The sequence below is a fragment of the Aplysia californica genome, unplaced genomic scaffold (genome assembly GCF_000002075.1).
Source record: "Aplysia californica isolate F4 #8 unplaced genomic scaffold, AplCal3.0 scaffold00190, whole genome shotgun sequence".
Taxonomy (NCBI): domain Eukaryota; kingdom Metazoa; phylum Mollusca; class Gastropoda; order Aplysiida; family Aplysiidae; genus Aplysia; species Aplysia californica.
Genome location: NW_004797460.1, coordinates 731,566 through 750,880, shown reverse-complemented (window position 1 = coordinate 750,880; position 19,315 = coordinate 731,566). Strand labels below are relative to the sequence as shown.

Below are 19,315 nucleotides of genomic sequence, written 5' to 3'. Positions count from 1 at the left end.
GAGTCTAGGCTAGGAACCAGGCTAAAAAAAAGGAGCGGGAGGCATCGACCCAGGGCGGACTCGAAGCTTAGAATCTGTGAACAAGATCGATTCTGTGAGTCCTCATTTGGACTCGAAAGAATCGATCCCAGAGTCGATCTTGCCCCGGCCTACTAGGAACCAGGCTAAAAAAAAAAAGGAGCGGGAGGCATCGACCCTGGGCGGACCCGAAGCTTAGAGTCTGTGAACAAGATCGATTCTGTGAGTCCTCATTTGGACTCGAAAGAATCGATCCCAGAGTCGATCTTGCCCCGGCCTACTAGGAACCAGGCTAAAAAAAAAAAGGAGCGGGAGGCATCGACCCTGGGCGGACCCGAAGCTTAGAGTCTGTGAACAAGATCGATTCTGTGAGTCCTCATTTGGACTCGAAAGAATCGATCCCAGAGTCGATCTTGCCCTGGCCTACATTGTAACCAATGTAAACTACCGCTCGCTCAGCGAGCCAATCACAATCCAACATTTTTGGGGTCCACCAAGACACCATGACCTGACTACGCAGACCCCAATCGGGGAGTACGTAGACACTTCCTTTTAAAAAAAAAAGAGGATTAGAAACTCCGCTGGGTGGGGGAGGGGCGTAAGAAAATAAAGTGAGTAATTGAGTTTGTTAAGAAAAAGGACAATTTCAATACTTTCAAAATTGAATGCTTTTATGTCATGTTGTCTACACTCTCCTTCAACTGATGCAAAGCCTAGGTCTTCATAGTGTGTGGAGGAGGCTAAAACTGGGTTAACTATTTAATATGTTAATACATTATTCTCTCAAAATGAACAATTAATTGTAGACTGGGATACTGTAAATCACTCAAATACATGGATCCTTTGCGCACACCCAAATTCAAAGAGCGTTGATTCATATCGGGCACAAATAATTATACACTGACAACGTTTTGAAATGCCAGTCTAAGATAAATAACCTTTTTATCTTGAACGTTCACAGTATTTTCTAAAATTGGCGTTGATTGGCAAAGGTGTTTGGGTATAAAACATGCCATCTTCCATGAACCCGTGCTGCTGCTGATGCAATATGCTGTTTGGCATCGGTCCTGCAAATGAGACAGAATATTATTACGCCGGTCTTATTGGTGGGTAGTTACACCTGGTTTGCTACTTTCTATTCTCTCATCTCAGCAACATCAACAGTGGTTCTTTTCCGTCCAGCCAGCCTTGAAGGTGTGCTAAAATTGCAGTTGAAGCTTCTAGCAGCTTCTCAGTCACATTCCTGATTCCAGAGGGCCCATACGAGCGCCTTATTGAGGTCAGCGGTGCTAAATCTAGACATACTGTTTTGAGCGACGCACAACAAAAGATTTCTATAAATTTATGTTTTTTTTATTTTAACAAGTGATCATAAAGTCCAACTCCTTAATTTGTTCTGAATTTTACTAACCCGAATGGCCTCAGCGTGCACAAGGCCTTATTTGCCTTATTTGGAGATTATCGGGCTCATTTAAAGGTAAACAATCACAAAAATCCCTATGGGTACGTTTTAGCGATAGGCAAATTACATGAAAAAGAAATCAACATAAAATGACTTCGCAGAGTATCATTAATCCGTGATTGAAAAGTGTAGCTGTGCACCGACTGGCCTTTTATTCCCCTCCGGAATGGCGGCGCCCCCTTCAAGTTTGACACTCCTGACGTCACAGCTAAGACCTCTAGTTCTATTTATAACCTCTTTGATAATGCTAGCAAATCTAGGCCTATGCTAGCAAACGACTCCCAGCCTTTGGTTTGTTTGGTTGCAAAGTTTGAAATTAAAGTGAAAGTTATCCCTATTCTAACATGTCGTATAAATCTAGTTTCTCAATTTTTCAACTTTTGAATCGTACGGTTTATGCTTGCTTTGCCTATGCTTACGTTATCATTGTTTTGTTTGGGTTTTATTTCGCGGAGGGGGGGGGGGGGGGCATACACATAGCATAACATATAAATTAGCGTGGCAAAAAATAAAGGAAAACAGTCCAGATCTTTCCAATCCTCACTATGGCTCAGACGGGCATGAAAATGTTATTTTCGTGTGAGGATCTTGAATGAATCCTCTTGTCCAATTGGTTAGTCATTTGAACTTTGTTGGTCCGGATGTATTTCGCCAGCTGATATCAGTATGGTATAAACATTTTATTGCACTCGTTATGGTGGTAGACCATGATTTATCCTACTTGTGAAATTACCAGTAGTAAGCACTCTAATTATCTACCACCACTACTCAAGAAATAAATGATTTATTCTGCAACATTTTAAAATTAAAAAGTAAGTGAGAATAAAGGAAGCTCAAGTACAAAAAAAATGGCGACCAAAAGGAGGTGATAATTCAGTGAACAGTGTTTAGAATAATTAATTACTTTGATGGCTCGAATAGATGGGGTTAAAATAAGGTTTCTGAGAGCATTCAAGCTGGGAAATGAGTGGCGAACCATTTTTGCAGACATCTGTTTCGGATCTGGCCCTTCGGGATCTTAACAATCTGCTCAGTAGCCCGCCCAAAGGGGGAAGGTGTGTGTGTGTGTGTGTGTGTGTGTGTGTGTGTGTGTGTGTGTGTGTGTGTGGTGTGTGTGTGTGTGTGTGTGTGTGTGTGTGTGTGTGTGTGTGTGTGTGTGTGTGTGTGTGTGTGTGTATTTGGGGGTGGCATATACTTTAAATAGATGCACTAAATATTCTTTATGCATTGTTGGTTTTATATTAAGAAATAAAGCATGGCAATTTCTCCGCAATATGGATAAAAGTGGTTGAAAAATACTGAGAATAATATATTATTATGTGTCTTCGCGGTGAAATCAGGCACTCGTCAAAATAACATTTTTTCCGACGATTTTGGGAACTTTTTATCATTTTATTTTGGCTTAGCACCCTTTATGCTCATTTGAAAACACAACTCTGCGTGGATTTTCTTGAAAAATGTTGATCCAAGGCGGGAAAAAGGCAAATTCCTAGTTTCCAAGGACACTCAAACTTTGGAATTTACGACACTTCGGTGGCCATTTCTCACTTGCTTTACCTTTGACATAAGGCGAAGGCGACATCCACCTACTTCAAACTGAGAATATCTTTACTTCTATTCAAGGTAGACAGGATTTTTAAAAAAGCAAAAGCAAAGCAAACGAACAGGCTTTAAGAATATATCAACAACTATATATGCACAATATTTGACGAGCGCCTGATTTCACCGTGTCGTGACACTTTTTATTTTCTTGCTTTAGAACATGGGGGATGTTAAGAGAAGATGTTAAGAAAGCTGCTCTTAAGCAGGACTCGTCGCAGGCTAACATCAGACGGTGTGGACTTCTCTTCCTCAGCCGTGCTGCCAGTATGACCACAAGACTCAACATCGTGCTGATAGGCAAGACTGGCAATGGCAAAAGTGATACTGGAAACAGCATCATAGACGAAAAAGGGTTCGGGTTCAGTGATGCTTCCTATTCCAAGACAACGAGAGTGGACGTCCGCACCTCAATTATAGGGCCATACAACATCAGAGTCGTGGACACACCTGGGCTAAGAGAAACTAGATTTCTAGAAAGCTCCCCTGGAAGGATGTTAGACTACTTGAAGACGGCCCTTTCAGTGTGCCACGATGAAATACACCTTTTCCTCGTGGTGTTGATTTTTGGAAATCCCTTTGAAGCGGAAGACCTTGGGGTGGTGAAAGATTTATTTAAGTCGGATAACGCAGACGAGATGTGGAAACGGACTGCTGTCCTTTTCACCCATGGTCGAGAGTTCGAAATGAGATATGGCAACAGTCCCAGGGCATTTCAGTCTTGGTGTAAGGCACAAACCGGTGAACTCGGTAAACTGTTAAAAAGTGTATATTACAGATGCTTGTTGTTTGAAAATTTACAACCTGATCAACAAAGAAAGCAGGAACAACAACAGGAAGTCCTCAACATGGCTAACGACGTTCGTATGAAGGAGGGTCCTTTCACTGCGGAAGTTCTTAAAGAACCATCATGTTGCAATATCCTTTAAGCAAAGCCCACTGTACTGTTTACTAATGTTCTGTGTTGCACGACATACATCACGCGAGTATGCTGCTGTTCATTACATCCATCTGCCGTCAGTTAATGCCACATGCACTGCATGTCGTCCTAGACATGGATATCATTTGTTATTTTTATACCAGTTTTTTTCAGTGCCGATTTTGACAGTTTCCTTTGTTTTCTTTTCGACTCACATATTGGCATTTCACTATAGTCGTTTTTTCCTTCATTGTAATATTGAGCCCTATCAATGTTTGGAATTATTATTGCTTTTGAAATAATTCTAGCTTACATCACTTAACTTTTAAATATTCCGAGCAAGTAAATTTGCTAGTCGACGACCCAAAGACAGTGCCGAGTTTGTCCTGGTCTAAGCAGAAACTAAGAATGATACATTGTATAATTGATTTTGAAAAGTCTTTTGGTAGGCCCTATATGTTTTTCACAAAGCGATTTTGAAACAAAACTAACAAAATATCGAAAAAAACAATAACGACAACAAAAACATCCTCTACAAAAACAATAAAAACAACAAAAAAGGCCCCGTATGAAATACCAAGGGTGTGTACATGTTGCAAAGTATACTTTTTATTTTACTATTTTCAGTGATAATGCTTTGGTTATATCTTGATAGATAAGCGCTGAATTGTAATTAAGGCTTTTGTAGGTTATGAACCCGCAATTCTGAAAGACTGGAAGAAATAAGTAGAGTTAACTAGTTAAAATGACTTATTTCATAGTTATATCTGAAACCATCACTTTTAAACATTCTGTTTGTTTTTGAACCGGAAGGTCCTGAAAAAATAAGATTTTTGCTTTGTGAATCTGGTTTGTTCGTAACAAGATTTCATGTACAGTCAAACCTCACTATACCGCCTACCTTGGGACGAGCATGAAGTTGGCGGTACAGCGGGGCTGGCGGCATAACGCGGTATAACAATCTTGACTAGATCTAGTGGTAGAGACTAGATACAAATTTGCCATGCCCAGGGAAAAACGAGTAGCAACCAATTGCGTGTTCAGCTCCAGCTGAACTATATGTAAATTCAAATAAAAGTTTCTGCTGGATCAGAAGCTAGGTTATAACATTATGTGTCAAGGACCACGAAGACGTAATATTTTAAACCCGTTACTCGTCAGTCCTCTGGCCGCCTCAAACCTTTCACGTAATATTGTGAATCCTCACAAGCCTCATAGACGCCCGCCAGCCTTTTGGTCATTGGGCTCATATTTAACGAAGCTAAATATATTGCCGACAGGCGGAAGTGGCTCAGTACCTTTGAAGTTTCTCCAAGAGACTTTACAATTTCATTTCAACTTTTGAATCATAGTATTGGCCAAAGCCTAGAAATAATAGTATATTCATAATGAGTGCAAATCAAGAGAAAATCGGCGAAAAAATAGTGTTAAAAGTAAGCCGAACTCGCAGAGACGACTTTGGGAAAGAGATAATCAAGCAGCCACTAAGTGAGTGCCGTGTGGCGTGTGTAGTGTGTTCCTGTGAAGCCCAATTTTCTGGCGGTATAACGGGGCAAATGTGTTAATTTAATGTAGACTACAACTCAGACAGTTGGCGGATGGCGGTGTAATTGCACAAATACTATGTTTATATAGGCGTTCCTTCTCGTACGTTGACAAAACCTGGCGGTAAACGGGACTGGCAGTATGGCGGGGGAGGAAGGCCTACAATGAGGTTTGACTGTTCTATTTTAGAATATTTTAAAAATCTAATTTTTATACAGCTCACAAGAAAACATGTAACATCATGGATAAATTATCATAACTTGATCTTTCTAGATTTTAGAGTATACCGTCTACTGCAATGTGACTGATTGGATAATGAGCATCGTCTCTCATAAAAACGGTCAAGTTTAAAATGTCTTTGAGTGGATGGTTCTGGGGGGGGGGGGGTGTCCATGGGCAAAGCATATTCATAGCTCAATAACATCGAGCTAAACCACAACCACAATACACAGTGTTGTTATCAATAATTTTATATCATTGAAGGATATTTCCATGCTTGTCTCATAATCAGATGCGCCTGTCATTACAAAGTGAACAATGCTTTGGAGACCAATAAAGTTTTGCTTTTTTCTTGTCTTTTCGTAATTATTGTCTCGCTATGTTATTGCATTTCATGGTTCTACTGTCAATTTTAACACTGTAGTATGGTTATCTACTGGTCGAAATATTCGAATTCTTCATATATCATATGCTCGGCCCCAGTCTTATTTAAAATCTGTCTGTCTGTCTGTCTGTCTGTCTGTCTGTCTGTCTGTCTGTCTGTCTGTCTGTCTGTCTGTCTGTCTGTCTGTCTGTCTGTCTGTCTGTCTGTCTGTCTCTCTCTCTCTCTCTCTCTCTCTCTCTCTCTCTCTCTCTCTCTCTCTCTCTCTCTCTCTCTCTTTCAAAATGGCAAGCCTCGTGTAGAATTTAACCCTACGAGACTGTCAAATCGTGACACAATAACAGGTCTGTCATAACAGTTTTTGTTAAGACTTTTGCCTCAAATAAACCAATCGTTACAAGATAAGATAAAGATACGATCGTACTTTTTGCACGTGTGGAAAATTTTCTGTTTCCATTTGCAAACTGAACTGAGCCAACTGGGGATAGGAGTAGGAGGAACTATGCTTTTGGCGTTTGCTCACACACCTTTGTAGGCTTCTAGCTGGACAGTGACTTCGCCAACAAATGGGTCCTTTTTTCAAGCACCCCCCCCCCCCCACACACACACACACACACACAAACATACACACACACACACACACACACACACACACACACACACACACAAACACACGCACACACACATTTGATGACGGTAATGGTTATTAAAGAATCAAACTGTTTTAAGTTTCATCCCCTGGAACATTAAGAACCTGACACTGGATATGTTTATCAATGCTGAAGAATCAGATATTTTGTTTTGCAAATTCCCCCAATTCTTTATGAGTACACGAGAGCCTTTTCCGTTTTATCGATAGCATTTCCAGTCATTTCGTTTCATACAATAATTAACTATTGAAGTTCAAATATTATTTGAGTGCCCTATTCTTATCTGACATTTTCAGCACAAGATAATCCCCAGATTTTAAAAATGATAAAATAAACGAAAATTTCTGAGTGCTATATCAATGTTTAACTGATAAAATATTTCAATGTCACATTCACTTTGCACAGATCTACGCAATATTTTGTTAGATAAATCGTGACTTCCATTGCATTTGCATGATTCTTGAAAATGATTTCTTCTCGTTTGATGGACTTCAGTCCAGAGAAAAGTATTGAAGAATGGTTTCGAAACGCAACCACTACCCCCCCCCCCCAAATCTCTCTCCTGACTTCCAAAATTTAACTTTTAACAATAGGATGCGGATAGAAACAATTTGTATTTTTTAGTGTAAGCATTAGGAGCAGATCCTGGGATACACTAGGCTGGGTGGATTAGATCTGTATCCTTTGGCTCGATAAGATAAAAAGTGTTTTCTTTCTAACAGCACATCAATACCACATTCTAGATACTGTAGTGCTATGGTAAGATTAGTACTGAAATCTGAATGTTTCAGGTGTCTGATACAGCGATGGCCAAACGTTACAGCATAATGCTCCTCGGGAAAACTGGGCGTGGGAAGACCGCCATATCTTCACGTATGGTAGAGGGAAGCATCACGTACCAGCACGAACCAACCACTTTCGTCGCCTCGACTGGCATCTGCACCTCATCTGACACGGACACAATCCTGGAAGTCATTGACTCTCCAGGTCTTTTCAGCAACTGCTATATGGATGAGAGAAAAGGCGCAAAACAAATGCTTGACTACATGGAAGAAGCTATTGACATCAGTAGAAACGGAATCGATGCCTTTGCCATTGTTTTGCGCTACGGCATTCGCTATACTGACGAGGAGCAAAAAGTAGTCCGTAATTTAAAGAGCATATTTGGTTCTCAGTTTTTCGAAGACCACGTCATTGTCATATTCACTTACGGAGAAGACTATCACTCGAGGAACAACGGTGAACCCTTTGAGCATTGGGTAGACTGCCAGATGGGAAAACTGACAGAACTAGTTGAAATGTGTGGGAGAAAGTGTTTGCTGTTTGAAAACGTAAGAGGAACGAAAGAGACTGATTCGGAACAAAAGAGACAACTGCTGACTATTCTCTCCAAAATGCCAAAGAAATTCACAGCAACTGATTACTTGGAACGTGTGAGACACCACCAACAAAGTTTGTCTTTGTGGCAACGTTTTTATCAAAGACAACCACCAACCCGGTACTTTTTTGTTTTCGTTTGTTTTGTTGTTCTATTAACTACTATTTCCATTTATTACTCTAGCTTTAGTTGTGTATTCTGTCAGTCATCTTGTGGTAGTGTAGAAGGAAAGAAGTAACAAAGATTCGGAGGAGGACGCTTCATTATTTAGAAGCTTAAAATTGTTTTTCTCCAAAAGTAAAACTTAGACTCCAACAGTAAAACTATTATCAGGGCAGTCAGCAACGCGTCCAACGATACCTTATTAAAGTAAATGTACCCAATTATGTTTTTTTCGAGATGTCCAGGACAAGTTATACGAATCTGCTCATTGGAAACATCCTTTCAGGTAACATATTTTACCTGAAGCACAATTGGTAGTAAACTTAACCTAGCATGGTATTACCCCATAGAACTCCAAAAGCATGTTCAATAGGTCATGTGTGATGAAGTTTTGGGGTAAGTGAGAAAAAAGCTAACAATTTGCCGCGCTTGGTCTTTAGTTCCCTTGTACTAGTACGAAGTAGTCTTAGTAGCTTTCCATATATACATTAGTACTGCATCATTGCAGATACGTTGTGCTCACAGGTCTCCATAAATTTCGTGGAACATAAATTAAAACAGACTAGATCTGTGAGCCTGACCGTTGCAAAGTCTGGAAACCTTCTGGCCAGCTGCGTTTGAATGGATAAACACGCTTGAATTCTCCGCCAGACTGTTCATCTCTCCAGAAACTATGTTACCCTGATATAATAATAGTTCCCATAGTTCCATGGTCAGCTCCTCGCCAAGTCGGCGCTTTTTTCAGGAAGTTCCACCTGGACTTTTTTGTTTTTTCTTCTTTTTTTTCTTCTATTTTAGTTGCTAGAAAATATTATAGGATCCTTGTTATCTGTGAATATTGTAGATTCATATTCTAATTCGAAATGATTAATTATTAATTTGACCTAGACGCATTTTTATTGGTGAGCAATTTCGATAACGTAAAACAAAAAGAAAAAGAAGCCTCTTTTTTAAAGTTATATTACAAGTAATTCGACCGAGAACTAATTTTAAAATAATTGTTAAATATTTTAAAAGGGTAAGGGTCATGTCAACTTCAGCAATATTCAGAAGAAGTCTGCAGTTTTGCTTCAGAAATGAAAGGAAAAAGAAGCGGTCAAAGAAAAGTCTCAGGTGGGTATTTCAATTCTTCTCTTTAAGCATAGCATGAAATATATGTCACGACGCAGTGGAATCAGGTGCTTGTCAATTTTGAGGAACATAAAGTTATTGGTATCGTCCTAAAGCCTTTGTTACGTTTGAAGAAAAAAAATGCCCATCTATCAAGAATGGAAGTCAAGATATTGGCGATTGAAGTGGAGGCCGCCTGTTGCCAATGGCAATACCCGTCTATCTTGAACAGAATTCGAGATATTCGCAATTGAAGGAGGTTGGGACCACCTGGTTTAAGAGGTAAAGTTAGCGAGAAAATGGCCGCCAAAGTTTGGCGACTTCCATAGCTTGAAAGTGCTTGGAAATAGGAAATGTATATGTTTTGCCTTAAATCAACAGGTTTTTTTTCTTTTAAAAAGAAAAATCTTCACGGACGTGTGTTTTAAATAGACATTAAAGACGATGAGCGAACAAAAAATCGATAATAATTGCTAAACTGGCAGTAAAATGACAGTTTCTTCGGTGTCATTATTTTGACGAGCGCCTGATTTACCACAATGCTTCACATATTATTATAATACTATAATATTTTGTTTGTATGCATGTATAACTCTTGCGATTTTAAACAGCTTTCTGAAACATTGTAAATTTGTTATTGTCTAAACTTACCGGCCAAATTCCTGAGGGAGGAAATGTGCGTGACAAAAGGCAAATCTAATTTCTAAACTGGATGAAACGAATTTGCTATGATCTATTACGAGAAGACATGGACTGCTCTCCGCCTTATGTACCTGGCGGTATAAGAAGAGAGCAAGTATTATAAAAAGAGACACAGTCCTCTATTTAGAATGGGTTTTTTTCCCTTCTTCAAGGTCACATCATGGGAACAAAATGGCTTCTTGAACTGTATCAGGAAGAGGTCAATTTGTAAGATCTTATGTTGGTGTAATCGATCCGCAGTTTTGTACACACGAAGATCAAGACCAAAATGACTTCATGTTTCACCAAATTATGCTCAAGGTCTCGCATTGTTAAGTACAAAGCTCTGCATATCTGCACCTGCCACTTTACAGAAGAATCGGTTCCACAACCGATTCCCGCGATTAGTGCTACGGAAGAGAATTTCTTTTTTTTTAAAATTACCTAAAACCAACGGTTAACTATGACTTTATTATTAAAATGGTCTTCTTTTTGTTTGGAAATTACATTGAAAAAAAATGTTGGTGCCTTGCCTTGTTCTAAAATCGAGTTATCCTAAATTGTGAAAATGTTCGGAGCCGACCAGGGAACCGGTAACTGGCTAGATATTGGACTCATTAGAAGTAATCGCTACTCACGGAGTGATTTCTACTGGTGGGGTAACTACTGCCAAAGATAGTACAAGACAAGATGGGCCACTCAGCCTAAAAAGTGTCCGCAGGAAGTATGCTCTTTGCTTCAGATGGCGCTGCAGTCTGTTTTGAAGCTCTCTTTCGTTTTTCCAGAAGAAGAATAGGAATAGCACCTCCTTGCGTGCGCGCAGATCGACTGCTGTTCATCAGCAGTTCGGGTACGTTCAGTGCGGTGTTTTAGGTTTTTTAAAATTTTAATGACCTCTCGCCCTTCATTGTAAAGTCAAATTAAACGAAGAAAACAATCTCCTTTTCCTCCGGAAGAGGTTTTTTGTCAGCGTAACCATTTTTAAAAAGCGTTCTTCCGAAATTTATCCCAAAACTTGCTGGTTTCACTTTGATTTTTAAAAACTCAAGTAGGGTAACTCTGTTCGCAAAGAATGCGCTTTTGTGAAGAGGGCGCCACCAAATTTTGAGGACACTTTTTTAATTGGCTCAAAGAGAGAAGTGGCCCATCTTGTCTTGTACTATCTTTGCTACTGCTCGCCGAAAGTAATTGTAATCGTCTAGGGGTCAAAACCATGGAAGAAATCATGAATTCCCGGAAGAAATCATATCATTAGAATGTAAATGGGTTCAGAATCGATTCCTATGGTTCCTAGCTTTCAGCAGAGAGTCTACATAACAAGAGGGGCCACTTCTCTCTTTGAGCCAATTAAGAAAGTGTCTTCAAATTTCGGTGGCGCCCTCTTCGCAAATGCGCACCCTTTGCGAACAGAAATACTCTACTTGAGTTTAAAAAATCAAAGTGAAACAAGCAAGTTTTTGAATAAATATCGGGAGAACGCTTTTTAAAAAATGGTTACGCTGACAAAAAACCTCTTCCTGAGGAAAGGATTATTGTTTTCTTCGTTTAATTTGACTTTAGAATGAAAGGCGAGAGGTCATTATAATAAATAAAACCTAAAACTCCGCACTGAACGAACCCGAACTGCTGATGAACAGCAGTCGATCTGCGCACTCAAGGGGGTGCTATTCCTATTCTTCTTCTGGAAAAACGAAAGAGAGCTTCAAAACAGACTACAGCGCCATCTGAAGCAAAGAGCGAACTTCCGGCGGACACTTTTTTGGCCGAGTGGCCCATCTTGTTATGTACTTTCTTTGCTTTCAGCCAAGATCGTACATAATAATAATAACAAGATTGTTCACTCAGCCTAATTGATGTCCCCGGAAGTCTGCACATTTCTTCATATAGCGCTGCCGTCTTTGTTTTGAAGCAGTTTGTTAGTTTGACTTTTGTTATTTTTCACACAAGTAGGTTAGCTGTTTGCACAGTCCGCTGTTTTTCGAAGAGGCCGCTACCGAATTTTGACGACACTTTTTTAATTGGCTCAAAGAGAGGAGTGAAGTATCTTTTCATACACGATCTTTGCTTTCAATTTTATCAGGAACCATTCGCGTACTGTAATCGACTAGCACGAATGGTTGCTTCGTGTTTCAAAGTGTTGATGAAGCCTCGTGTCCTCTAAATTGCGCAACGCTAGACAAAGCTCGAAACATCTGCTGGAATGGGTAACTGGAAAATTCTTCAGTTTACTTTCCTAGTAATGTATAATTTCAAGACCTTTTATGTTAATCGTCGTGTTTCCAGTTTTATAGGACTACGTGCCGCAGTGTTATGTTTGTCTGTGGATGCTTGCACGCATGCGCGCGCATGCGCACGCGCGTGTTTGCATAGGGGATGTGTGGTTCTGTATGTGCGTGTGTGGTTTACTAGTTTACTTCGTTACGGAAAAGCGGTAATGTCACTGTGACGTAGGGTACCCTTCATTTGACCTGTCAGTAACTGTTTTACATTCTTGGAGCAGATAGAGATAACATTTATATCATGGTAGTCTAATTCTCGGCATTTGACTTTTGAAAGAAAGAATTATGTTCGTTTGTAAGTAGTTTAAAAAAGCGGCTGAAATGTATTGAAAATATTCAATATTTTAATTGAAGTATTATGTTAATCACTCCCTTTAAAGTAGGGAACGTCGAAGACTAACGCCAGACGATGTGGATTTTTGTTCCTCAGCCAACCTTTGAGTGAGCCCACAGAGCTCAACATTGTGCTGATCGACAACACTGGCAGCCACAAAAGTGTCATCGGAAACCGCATCTTAGGCGAAGATGGATTCAGGACACCCAGAGAGGACGTGCGCACCAAAGTCATAGGGGACTACTGCGTCAGAGTTGTGGATACCCCTTGGGTGAAGGACAGAGCAAATAACAGCTCTATCGACTATGGGAAGGAAAATCAAGAGGCAAGGAAATACTTGAAGACCTGCCTTCGCTATTGCAACGGTGAAATACACCTGTTCCTTTTGGTTTTGCCTTTTAAAACTGATTATACTGAGGAAGACCTTGGGTTGGTGCAGCACTTAAAGGAAAATATCGAAGAAGAGCTACTGAAACGGACTGCTGTCCTTTTCGCCCATCCTCACGAGTATGAAACAAAGGTCAGAAATCTTGAAACATTTGATCTGTGGTGTAGGAGACAAACGAGTAAACTTGGACATTTATTGGAAAGTGTACGTTATAGATGCTTGCTGTTTGAAAACTTCCAAAGTGAAACACAAAAAGAAGAGCCACAAAGTCAGAAGGTCCTTGACATGGCTAATACCATTAGAACACGTTCCGGACCTTTCACTGCCTCGTTTTTGAAAGACGGGTTTTTTTCAATGATGTGCTCTGTTCTTTAAGTTTTAGTGTACGACACACCAGTTCAGCTGGTTCACAGCATCGCTCGGTTGCTTACAGTCTTAACAGAAACATACCTTTCTGGTCTATAATATAATCAAACTATGTTTGTCATTCATTTCTACCAAAGTTCGGTTTTATTTTATGTTAAACGGGGTCAAGTTTTAGGGCAGTTCGTGATTCCCAACATATAGATGACAAAACTGGCAGCATAGAAAGCAAATAGACTTCCGTATACAGGTAACTTAAGCATAAAATAAAGGACGAATTAATGAGATTTTAATCTATGTTACCGAGACAGGGTCGATAAGCCTGCGCTCCAGTCTTCTCAGCGCAGTCTTCGCTTTGTCGGAAGACTGTTCACACAGCGCTGATCAGACACAAGAAACAGATTCTGGTTTCCTAGCCAATTTTTTTAATGTATTACTTTCTAATTCCACTTTGTCTCAGAAAAATGGCGAATATCAGTGAAACTCGTGATGAAATCATGGGGAAATGAGGAAAGTCATCAGTTTAACTATGAGACAACATTACAGGTTTCCATATGTGGACGGAGGGTACAACAAGGTTTGAAATTATAATTTTTTTTAGAATCCTTCATCTTTCAAAATTGATTTTAAGCTAAGTTTATTGTAATGTTATAGTCTAATTTTTAGTGTTGCACAATTGAAATATCAGGTGAGCACTTTTTTCCCGAAAGCCTTTTATTTCCTCATCTCCCCTCTGCCCACGCACCCCCTCCCCATTCTCCCCCTTTTTTAACGCCAACACCACGCATTTTACATGATGCTCCTCTAGACATTATATTGTGTATTGTTTGCTATTTTTGTACCGGTATAGGGTTTCTGAGTTTTGTTTTTTCAGTGCTTCATGGTTTCCTTTCTGTTCAGGAAGCTGCGTGTTCGTAAAGTTTTACTTTCATGAGGTATGTTGTGTCAATTTCGGATAAGGAATTTCGCTCTCCCTTCAAGAATTGAAATGTGGAGTATTTTTCTCAAATGTTAAGACTGATAATATCTTGCTTGAAATGTATTCTTTATAAGTTGAATTTGCATTAAAGAATCGATTTTCATTGTTGTTTGTGGACTGAAAAGTGGCACTAATATTATAAAGCGTGTACCAAACGTTCAAGGTGTTTGCAAACTGTTAAGTCTATGAATGTTATAGAAATTATTATGACGTTATATATTCATATCATTATTTCCTGTACTACTCAACATACTAGCTACATAATAAGAGTTTTCACACTTTTGAATTGTTTTTTTTTTTCGAGATAGATCTAGATTCTAGAAGTAGAATTTTAGATGCCATATTGACAAAAAACTTACCCTTTTTTCCAAAATAAGATACTTTGTATAAGATGCTGGGTTTTTTTCTTCACTTACCACACATTTTATACTTTGGTCTTGGTGATAATAATCGTGTATTGTTTGGTATTTTTGTACCGGAAGAGGGTTTCTGAGTTTTGTTTTTTCAGTGTTTCGTGTTTTCTTTTCTATTCACGTAGCTGCGTGTTCGTAAAGTTTTACTTTCATGAGGTATGTTGTGTCAATTTCGGATAAGGAATTTCGCGCTCCCTTCAAGAATTGAAAAGTGGAGTATTTTTCTCAACTGTTAAAACTGATAATATCTTGCTTGAAATGTATTCTTTATAAGTTGAATTTGCATTAAAGAATCGATTTTCATTGTTGTTTGTGTTTGCGGACTGAAAAGTAGACGCAAATATTAGATAATGTGTCCGAACGCTTTTTAATCACTTACCCACTTACTGCCCGACAGTTTTAAAGGGGGGGGGGGGGGGGGCTACACCCCCAAAGTCAAAATTCGGCTCAAATTTATGGAATTTGAGCTGTAGGCATTTTTAGCTTCCTCAGCCTCTCCTACAACTATTTCATCACATAAGAACCCCCCAAAACAGTATTTTTCCCCTACAGGGCATGTTTGTCACGGCTGTTTCCTCTTAAAGTTAGTATTTTATTTTTCTTTATCGGCCGTTTTCTCAAAATGCGACTTTTCTCTATACTGTTTTGAATAACTCCACCATTTTTCATCCAATCTTCATAAAATTTTCACAGAATGAAGAGAAGATGTAATACTAAATATTTATCTGTTGAATTTTTGATATTTGGAATAGATTTTTGTTGGTGGTGTCTGGAGTGTGGATTTTCACGGATTTTTTGCAAACTTGAATGCTACCTCAGGAAAAAATTCATTAAAATTTTTTGAATTCGTTTAGGAAAAAAACCAACAGACAAATCTTTAGATCTAATGTTTGTGAATACGCATGCAAAAAAACAATCAATTTCCATGAGCGATAAGTGCGGTAGTCATTACGTAAGACATGTCAACAAAATCCAATATGGCCGCCGTATCCATGGAAACAAAACTTCTTCTCAAATTTGATTGCCGATTATAAGACTCCTTACTATGCTTGTTATATGTGCGATATTTGGTAAAATTCGGTCCAGTAATAAGCGAGATAGCCTTCAGGTGTAGCCCCCCCCCCCCTTAAGTCCTGGTGACATGCATTCCTTTTGTTCTTTTCACACAAGTAGGGTTTGCAGGGTATTACCTTAAAAATTTTTCGTTTGCCCTCCTTTCTATTCACAACGCTTTTAATGTACAAAGTAATGATAGGCCTATTATTTTACATTTCTTTTTAATGGTATGTACCTGATCAATATCAAGTTTTTTAAAAATTGTTCTGTTTTCGTCATTAAGCTCTCGAAAATTGCAGACCAAGAATTTTTTGTCACCTGTGCCCCATGGCTATATCAAGTTTGTGTTGGGATCATTGAAACTAACCAGAGACAAATAGTATTATGTATTACAATATTGCTTTAGACCAAGAGTATTTCATGTTGTAAGGTCTCGATTTCTGTGTTATCAATAATACAACACTGACGTTTTATTTCCAAATGTGATTGCTGAACAAAGTTTGTATATCTGTGTACTTCTTAGATAAGGATGGTGTCTTATGATCAGAGAGTAAGGATTTATATTTTGGAAAAAGGAGACGATAAAAAATCGTTCATTTTTCTATAACCTCTTATTTTTGTTTCTGACAGTGTCATTTACCTTCTATTCAAACTGCCTTAATTAAAAGTCTAAATAGAATTTCAGGCTAAATTGAACTTGCGTGTATGCAAGACAATAGTTTTCACTTTATAGTTTCTAAGTTATTTCTGAAATTTTAAGTCTCTTTTTTGTAATGGTCCTGATGTTTGCAATTTTTTGGTTTCAACCAGTTTCATGAGGAAAATATTGTAACAAAGGTAAACCGCAGACTAACGAGAACAGGGTAAACTTGACCTGTTTGTTATACACGTGTCTGAATCCGTCAGATATCGATTATTTTACCCTCTTAAATTATTTAATAGATTTAACCGTCATCAGGTGGTTCTAAAATCATTTACGTTTATGACGTGGCTTTGCTTTATACGAATATGATTGACTCTTTTATTTCTTAGCTGGGAAAGACCACAGCAGATATAAAATTGCACCATGTCGTTATCAGATTTTTGAATAACTTCTCAGTTGTCAGTTGCAAGGCTGCTTTTAAATAATTGAACACAGCCTGATAAAGAATTTCACAGTAATAAAGCTGTTGCAAAGGCCTTCAGATGGTGTACGTACATGGCTTTAACGTCCATATCAACACTAGCTTTTAGATTATTTCTTTTACGTGTTCGTGAAAAAGGCACCTAATGCCTTTCTCAAAAACAGATCGATGCAGTGTGGTACCCAAGTACATAGTTCACACGTCTTTTTTTTATTGTCTGACGCTTTTATTGATATATTATACATGTATTCCAGATTCTTGCGCTTGTCAATGTAAAAGCAAAAATTCCTTCGTGGACTAATAAAGATGTATCTTCTTTCTCTTGCCTCTCTTTTGTTGTACTCTGATATGGTATTGTATGGTTCTAACGTCAATTTTGACGCCCTAATGTTATTTTTAAAGAAATAATCTTCTATTTATCCAAAACAACTCAGCTGAGTGTGAGGAAAGCCATAGAAACTTCCCTGTCAATCTAAGTTTAGAACGCCCTGACAGGAATTCGAACCTGGGTCTTAGTCGTGGTAGTTCAGTATGATGCCTCCTGGACTACGAACTGTGTGGCCATTTTGTCTCCGGTGGAAAATGTCTGGGCCAGGGTGTTCCCAGTGCAGCTGTTGTGGGACCTAAGTGTCACGACATGATGGTGATCATAAATTGTCTGTCATGTGGAGTCATTGATGGTACCATTTTAAAGCTTGTTTATTTAATTTGATTTTATGAAAAAAACAACCCATCCATCTAAAATAGAAGTGGAGGTATTGGCGATTGAAGGAGGGGGGTGTCGCCTGGTGCCAGAGGTAAAATAAGCGAGAAAATGGCCACCAATGTTTGGTGACTTCCAAAGCTGTAGTGTCTTTGGAAACTATAAATTTCTATTTTTTGTGCCTTTGATCGACGTTTTTCAGTAAAAACATTCCTGCAGAAATGTGTTTTAAATGAGCATAAAATGTGTTGAGCCAAAAACATAAAAAAAAAATAGATGAAACTTGCCAATCGAGGGGGAAAATATTGATTTCTTCAATTTCATTATTTTGCCAAGCACCTGCTTTCACCACGATGCCTTACAAATTATTTCGAACCTGATGTTCACCTAGCGTTGTCTTTTCGTACATGCTACCTCAACCCACACCCATCTTGTCAAGCTGTGTATTGACATCCCGGAAAGCCCTGGCATCACAATCAATGAATAAATGAATGTGTTAAGTGGTGTCTAAAAGACAGGGGAAGCATACCAACGATTGAAGTGAATATGTGAAACTCACCACTAAGTCTACTTAGCGATCATGTAATTCGCAGGCTCCTCAAGTAGATCGAACTTTTAGCATCCCAAGACGTCAGAAAAGAATGAAAAACTGTACAGGAAAAAATATCTATAAAGTCATCCCCAAATGAGCTATTTTCTCAATTGCAAAGAAAACAGCTCAACTTTCTCTCGATAAATAAATCAAGGTGGCATTGACACGCTACGGCAAAGTATAAATTATCATTACACAATGTATGTGTATCGTGCATTATTCTTTTCTTCTCTTTATTTTCTCTTCTTCTTTGTTTTCTAAATTAAGTGTTTCTCTTTGCCTTACTAAAAAGACCTCCAAGTATCTCAATAAAGTCACTGTGATAAGCTGTTAGCAGAACTTTACGTATCAAGCTATACCGGAATTAAATTATATAGGTTATTATTGACAGCGCAGTTTGACTGTCTTATGATTATACGACTCTGTATCATGAACAAAAACATGATTAATTAAAATAGCATACTATGAAATGTGTTTAATGCTAAGATCTTACCGTATTTTCATTGTGCAAAAAGTTGTCAGAAGTGGGATTCGAATCCACGCCCACAGAAGTGGACTGCGACCTGAACGCAGCGCCTTAGACCACTCGGCCATCCTAACTGTTGAAGTGACACGGGTCACCTGTTACTCATGTTCAGTACAGACACATACATACTGCATTCTCGTTACTTTTTCCTTTAACTGAGTTGTCTTCTGTCCTCATTCTTTAAAAAAATAAAAATAATTACTAACGGAAAGAACATATCACGCTTTGAAACAAAATTGTTTGCTTAAGAGTCCCCTTGAGTTTTCAGGATTTGACTTTGCTCTAAAGAAATGTTACAATCAAATCTTGTGGCTTCAATAACCTACACACATCACATCAAAGACACCACATTCAAGTAAACAAATATAGTTTTGCAGTCACAGAATGCCTCTGAACCCCCTTCTCTCTCTCTCTCTCTCTCTCTCTCTCTCTC

The 19,315-nt window shown here is 38.7% G+C and overlaps 2 protein-coding genes and 1 non-coding gene across 3 annotated transcripts in view; 2 read left to right on the top strand and 1 right to left on the bottom strand.

Annotated features, from left to right (window-relative positions):
* The window catches only part of LOC101855257 (immune-associated nucleotide-binding protein 9-like), an 18,378-nt gene extending 12,259 nt beyond the window's left edge, over window positions 1–6,119 (top strand). The window contains exon 2 of the mRNA XM_035969860.1: window positions 3,336–6,119. Within this exon, the coding sequence (XP_035825753.1) occupies window positions 3,349–4,008 (660 nt within the window). The 5' untranslated portion in view covers window positions 3,336–3,348 and the 3' untranslated portion in view covers window positions 4,009–6,119. The remainder of the gene's footprint in view (window positions 1–3,335) is intronic.
* Window positions 6,120–7,342: 1,223 nt separating this feature from the next.
* On the top strand, window positions 7,343–15,314 carry LOC101855492 (GTPase IMAP family member 8). The gene is made up of 2 exons (XM_005098682.3): window positions 7,343–8,292; window positions 12,835–15,314. The coding sequence occupies exons 1-2, from the start codon at window positions 7,577–7,579 to the stop codon at window positions 13,499–13,501; spliced, it is 1,383 nt and encodes a 460-aa protein (XP_005098739.3). The 5' UTR covers window positions 7,343–7,576; the 3' UTR covers window positions 13,502–15,314.
* Window positions 15,315–18,872: 3,558 nt separating this feature from the next.
* Window positions 18,873–18,956, bottom strand: TRNAL-CAG. Its single transcript has one exon. It is a non-coding gene; the product is annotated as a tRNA-Leu (tRNA).
* Between the last annotated feature and the right edge of the window lie 359 nt (window positions 18,957–19,315).